The sequence below is a fragment of the Punica granatum genome, chromosome 1 (genome assembly GCF_007655135.1).
Source record: "Punica granatum isolate Tunisia-2019 chromosome 1, ASM765513v2, whole genome shotgun sequence".
NCBI classification, from domain to species: Eukaryota; Viridiplantae; Streptophyta; class Magnoliopsida; order Myrtales; family Lythraceae; genus Punica; species Punica granatum.
The window spans coordinates 49,542,245-49,548,102 of NC_045127.1; the positions used below are offsets into that span (position 1 = coordinate 49,542,245).

Consider the following 5,858-nt stretch of genomic DNA (forward strand, 5'->3'; position numbering starts at 1 on the left):
AGGGGGACTGCCCCCATGCCCCTCCCCTTAAATTTATCTCTGCTTCCTTTGAATTTCTCTAATCAAGAAGTCAGTGAGGAGATATTACTCTTCAAATTTGTCAAATGCCTTTTTTTCCCTCATTATACGGTCCTTGCTGTGTCCCGAATGTAAAATTACACTAATGAAGAGACCCACCACAAAGTCTTCATGGATCAATTCTTTCGCATATCAAGAAAATAGATCTAGGGCCAAGCAAAATCAATTGATGTTGTGGCATGATCACCTCCCGACCGAGGGCTAATATCTTTGCCATGAGGCTGGATTTATGGCCCGTGCATCGACAAATGATATATTGCAACCGTGTTATATTGCTACCAGTCATATGAAGTCTCAGTGAAGTCTATAGAGAGCTAATTGAGGAACATCAGGCCTCAATATCGGACTCTACTGCCGTGAGGCTCCAGATTGTGCATCAAGATCGGAGCTTGATCAATCCAGACTATGGTCTTCAATCTCCTCATGATCGAAGAAGAGAGGCAATCAGTCCGCTTCTTTATGGCACGTAGAAATCAGCCCTGGAGGCAGGAGAGGTCGGACTTACTTTGGCACTACGATATTTTGACCCCCACGAAATTGGGAATCAGCCCAAATAGGATTCTATCTATGCCCCGATCCGGAATACACATCATAACTGTTGCTATGTACTAAACTACAGAATAAGCCTTTCATACGGCATATGCTACCGGTCCAGAACGGACTTAAATATATCGTAGAATAAGTTTGCTCAAAAGAAAGGCATGCAAGTCCTTGCAATTTCATGCAATTTTTTTTTTCATAGTAAAGGATAACTAGAGCCCCCTCGTAATTTATAATCACAATTATCATGCTCGAGACACCTAGAGCTTATTGAGAGGACCGATATTGACGTTGCTAATTTACTTTCTCTAATAACATTCGTACAACTTAATATCCATCCTCACTCGAAAATAAGACTTCACAAAATCGAGAACTTCTGTCTCTAGAGTTGCGATCCCTCTGGCCATGAAGAAATCTCCTGTTCCACCGACGATGGGAATATCCCTAGTCTCTGCCCCGTGCTCATTGTTTCCGAGCATTGTCATCGTACCCTTGTACTCGCTTGAGTTGAAGCTTAAGGTGATCAGGAAAAGAGTGTTGGGAGTGTCCTTGCGGTCATAAAGGTAGAAACCACGGGCACGGGCAGCGGGGGGAGAGTTCATGTTCTCGTCTCCAGTCACCGGATTGTCAAAAACGTACAGCTTACCAAACAGGAATGGTCCGAACCCAGGCACACCTTCCGTTACCGAAGCTGACGTTGCATTTGGGAAGGTGTTGTTAATACCTTCCTGGAAGATGTCATGCAGGTGGAGCATCAACCGTTGGCAGGGCTTCGCATTCCTCTTGATCAGTGATTCGCCGGCAGTTGGAACTGCTGATTCCGAGAAGACGAGGAGGAAGACGAGGAAGAAAATGGACGAAAATTTCTCCATGATAAGCTTTCTCATATGTGGTTATTGAAATTGTTCTCGTGTATAGAGCAAGTGATCTATATGGGTCTCATTGCTAACTAGGTAATACTTATATACACAAAACTAGTGGATTTTTAGATCCATCTTGATTTTTTATTATTATTTTAGTTTTTTTTTTCGAACTGCACCGTTAGTTATCCGAAAATTTAATGAGTTCCAACTAATTCCAGATTTGAGCACTGTTTGTCTATTAAGGAATAAAACTCTCCCGATCGTAGATTTTTACATTTACAAGAGAGATCCATGGATGGTAGAGTTTTTGCATTGACAAAATTCGAACATTAAATCTTATTTAAGGAGAAAAGATGCCACATTACCCAAAATGAACATAAGCGACCATATATCATTATATTTTTTATTTCCCATACGATAAACATGTCGGACAGAGATATTGTACCAGAGGAGCGTGGAAGAGCTCTGATTTGAGATGACCCTGGCTTCTTCACATGCTATGGTCTCCCGATTATATATAGTACTTTCAACAACTTCCTTTTACTCCATGCTCTATGATTATGGAAAAATAGCATTGTATGAAGCTTTTTTCTTGGTGTCCTCTTTCGATTTTTGTGTCCTTGCTGCTTGTATTGTAGGGGGATTCACTTTCCTGTTTGCTTTAATGGTGATCTTGCAGATGGCCTGGGTCCACAGGTGATGCGGCAGAAGACTTGACAATTCGGTATCTGGAGAAAAATAGGTTCTGACGACCCTATTTTGAAGGAAACGGCCTCCGGAGCAAAACACACGCTTCGCCGTGATTTTTCGATATTTAAGGCAAATTCCATCGTTTAGGGCCTCAAACATGCGATTTATGTTAATTAGGGTGTTTTTGTAATTTTTGAAAAGTTTAGTTCTTTTATGCAATTTAGATTTATTAATACCTATTTAAGCGTTCTGTAAGCCCTAGGGTAAAGAGGGTCGTCTTTTCAGATTATTAATAAAATTCAGAGCTTTCTTGCTTTGTTTAATCTCGGATCGATTCGAGTTTGATGCATATTTCCTGGTATTCGTAGAATCAACAGATATAGAAGGTTGTAGTTCCGGTATTCGTGTGCGAATCAACGGGTCTGTGACGGTTACACGCATTGTACGCTGCGTCAACAGGGAAAGTCGAATATCGAAGCGGAGAACCCTTACCGCCATTGGACCCTGTAGAACCACGGGATATTTCCTGCTATGGAGGAAAAAACGGTCAGCTTATCACCAAAGTACCTCTATGATGGCTTATTAACACCCCGACCCAATCACTCAAAATTACTATTATGGCAGCTACCGAGGTCATTATGGGCCCTTTACCTAAAAAATCATATATCTTTCGCATTCCCGACTAATAATATGGGATTTGAGTTGCAATAAACTGTCAATATAATAACGCGGTTTTATACTTTCTTTTTATTCTGAACTAAATCATTATCATTATAGAAAAACCCTAAAATAAGTCTGTCTGAATGCTAGCATCGCATGTGGCCAAATTATTATTATTTATATAGTACTTTTGGCCTTCTCTTTTCTAATTTTTAAAATTTATCCCATAAACTTTGATTGTCCTTTTTTTCTTTTCTATTTTCGGTTACGTAGAAAGCACATGACGTGACTTTCAATACAATTTTGTGTTCCATGTCATCGCGTGAGTTCCCAACTTTATCTAAATTATTTTAACATGGGTGTGATATCATGATAATGTCTTGCCACTGGAACCAAGACTCGCCTCACAGTCCCTCCGATCATGAAGAACTATTCTGCCCTGGGCGCCCATACTAATGGACAGATCCCCGGTCCTCCTCTGTTATTATATCGTCTTCGAGGATGTTGAGTTGAGCATTTCCTTTTCCTTGGCACTTGAGCGATAAGTGAACCACGCGTCGGGAGCGTGCTTTACATTGTAGAAAAATGTTAAATCACCAATCTTATAAAGTCGAATAGATTTGTATGGCAATTTCATTCCATTCTTTCTCTATTACAAGCCGGTCTAGTACAATAAAATAGAAATTTACATAATATAGCTAACAAACATGGATAGTCCCATAACGAATATTTAATTTGGAGCCTCTTAATTATTAGGAAAAAGCGTGTGTCACTGCACTACATCATCTTTGATAAAATTATGGAAGACATTGTTCTCGCAATTTCGAGAGATCAAATATTAAAAATTATTTCCCCTTCTAATAAGTACGCATTCGCGATTCAACATTGTGTCTTCCTTCTTACGGGGATTGAAACTATTTATTACCCAACCAAAGTTTTATTTGGTTTCATTTTATTTCTGGTCTATTGTACTAATTATGACAGAAATTAGAAAAACTATAAGCAATTTGTTTTCCTCGTCAAGACAGGAAATTATAATAGTTATTTGAGCTCTTTTTGTTTTCATGTTATAAGAGAGAGGCTGATTAGCCTAAAATGAAAAAGAAAAAAGAAAAAAGAAAAATAAGGAATATAGATAATCCTATTCTTATCGGTGAGAATTAAATTTGAAATTTGTTAATTCTAGATCTAGAATGGTGCCTGCACTGTACCGAACCCCGTTGCTCCGTTCCTGGTCCACCGATCTCCAGCTTTGAAAATAGATCATGTTTTCCAACTGCCACGTTTACTTATGTGCAATTATTAGATCAATCGCAATTAATGATTATATATTATTAGGTGCAAAACAGGGATTTTTTTTTCTGGTTACATGAGATACTCATGAGTCTAGTATAATGAAATAGAAATGCTAATAATTAATAAATAAGTAAAGATAATTCCACTGAATATTAAACCTATAATCTTTTAGTTGTCAGACGAGAATATTTTACGTTACTCTACACTCTCTTTTGATAAACAATAATGATTTTCATTCCCATGCCAAGATAACCCCATGGTACAAACAAACAAATCACAGACAGTCAAATAAACCCAACAACAAGAAAGCTACAAAGTCCCTGAAAGGAAAATGGAGCAGAAAGGCCAACCCAATAGAGAGACATGCATCAAAAATAGAAAACAACAATCATTCTTTGCAGTTACATGCAGATCTTTCCATTAACAAGATAAGCTATCCAATTAAATTGATTCCCTCTTAATTACTTATTAATCATTGTCTATCACTCAGAGGACCTATATATGAGGTTCTCTCCCTTTCTTTAATAACATTCGTATAACTTAATATCCATCTTCAGTCGAAAGTAAGATGTTGTGAAGTCGATCACATCGACCTCCAGAGTAGTTACCCCCCGAGCCATGAAGAAATCTCCAGTTCCGCCAACAACAGGAAGATCCCTAGTCTTTAGGGAGTGATTGTTGGTCCCAAGTATGGTCAAGGTACCCGTGTACTCGGTTGAGTTAAAGCTTAAGGTGATCATATATAGATCATTGCCAGAATCTTTGCCGTCATAAACGTAGAAACCGCGGGCACGGGCAGCTTGGGGAGAGTGCGGGTTAGCGTCCCGTGTCACCAAATTATCAAAGACGTACATCTCACCGAACTGGAATGAGCCGAGGCCAGGCACTCTTTTAGTAACCGCAGCTGATGTTGCATTCGGGAAGGTGTAGTTGCCTTGACGGATTATTTCATGCAGGTGGAGCACGAGTCGGTTGCAGGGTTTGTTCCTCCTGATTGACTTGCCAGCAGCTAAAACAGAATACGAGAAAACGAAGAGGAGGAGTAGGAAGAAGAAGAGGGAAAACTTCTCGGCTGTAAGCCTTCTCATGATTGGTGATTGAGTTGCTAATTGTGCTAAGCCAAGTGATCTAATAAAGGTACCATTGCTATCTAGTGATATTTATATACAAAACCTGGGGTTTCCCGAAGTAACATCACTTTTTATTCTGTTAAAATCAACTAACCTACTTTAGAATATTCTAAGTTTTGGACGTGATTGTCTATAATCCTAGTACAATGACAAGAAAATGGAAAATAAAAGTTGTGTGGGTCCCTCCGTAGTGATAAGAATCGAACATATATAATCTCTTGATTTTAAGTATAGGACAAAGGCGAGAGCAATTGCGTACTAAACTCTGTTTCTCCGGTTGATAAATTTTGTATATGAATGGGAGAGGATAAATACTTACCATATGTGGTGGCTGAAAAACCCAACTCTTGGGAATAAGAGTTGTTTCATGTATTGAACAACTTGACAAATTATAATACCCAACTTGTTGGTTTAGTTGGTGAAAACTTATTAGAAAATGGAAAGTCTATATGATGCGACTAAGAACTTAATTTAGCATGAACTTAAAATCAGTGGAGTTTGTTCAACAGCTGCAAAGATGGCGTTTCGTGCAAGTCCCCTCACAATCCGAGGACCGAATTCGAAGCGGTTGTCCTGTTATGAAAAATTATAAAGAAAAGCT

At 38.9% G+C, this 5,858-nt stretch overlaps 2 protein-coding genes across 2 annotated transcripts; both read right to left on the reverse strand.

The window, feature by feature from the left end:
- Window positions 1–926: 926 nt before the first annotated feature.
- Window positions 927–1,490, reverse strand: LOC116207276 (dirigent protein 5-like). Its single transcript, XM_031540182.1, has one exon. The coding sequence runs from the start codon at window positions 1,488–1,490 to the stop codon at window positions 927–929; it is 564 nt and encodes a 187-aa protein (XP_031396042.1).
- A 3,158-nt stretch (window positions 1,491–4,648) lies between these two features.
- LOC116207284 (dirigent protein 6-like) lies at window positions 4,649–5,215 on the reverse strand. The gene has a single exon (XM_031540191.1). The coding sequence runs from the start codon at window positions 5,213–5,215 to the stop codon at window positions 4,649–4,651; it is 567 nt and encodes a 188-aa protein (XP_031396051.1).
- Between the last annotated feature and the right edge of the window lie 643 nt (window positions 5,216–5,858).

What these genes read in the sequence shown, in the direction of transcription:
- LOC116207276 (XM_031540182.1), bottom strand. Translation starts at nt 1,490, where the DNA reads ATGGAGAAATTTTCGTCCATTTTCTTCCTCGTCTTCCTCCTCGTCTTC.
- LOC116207284 (XM_031540191.1), bottom strand. Translation starts at nt 5,215, where the DNA reads ATGAGAAGGCTTACAGCCGAGAAGTTTTCCCTCTTCTTCTTCCTACTC.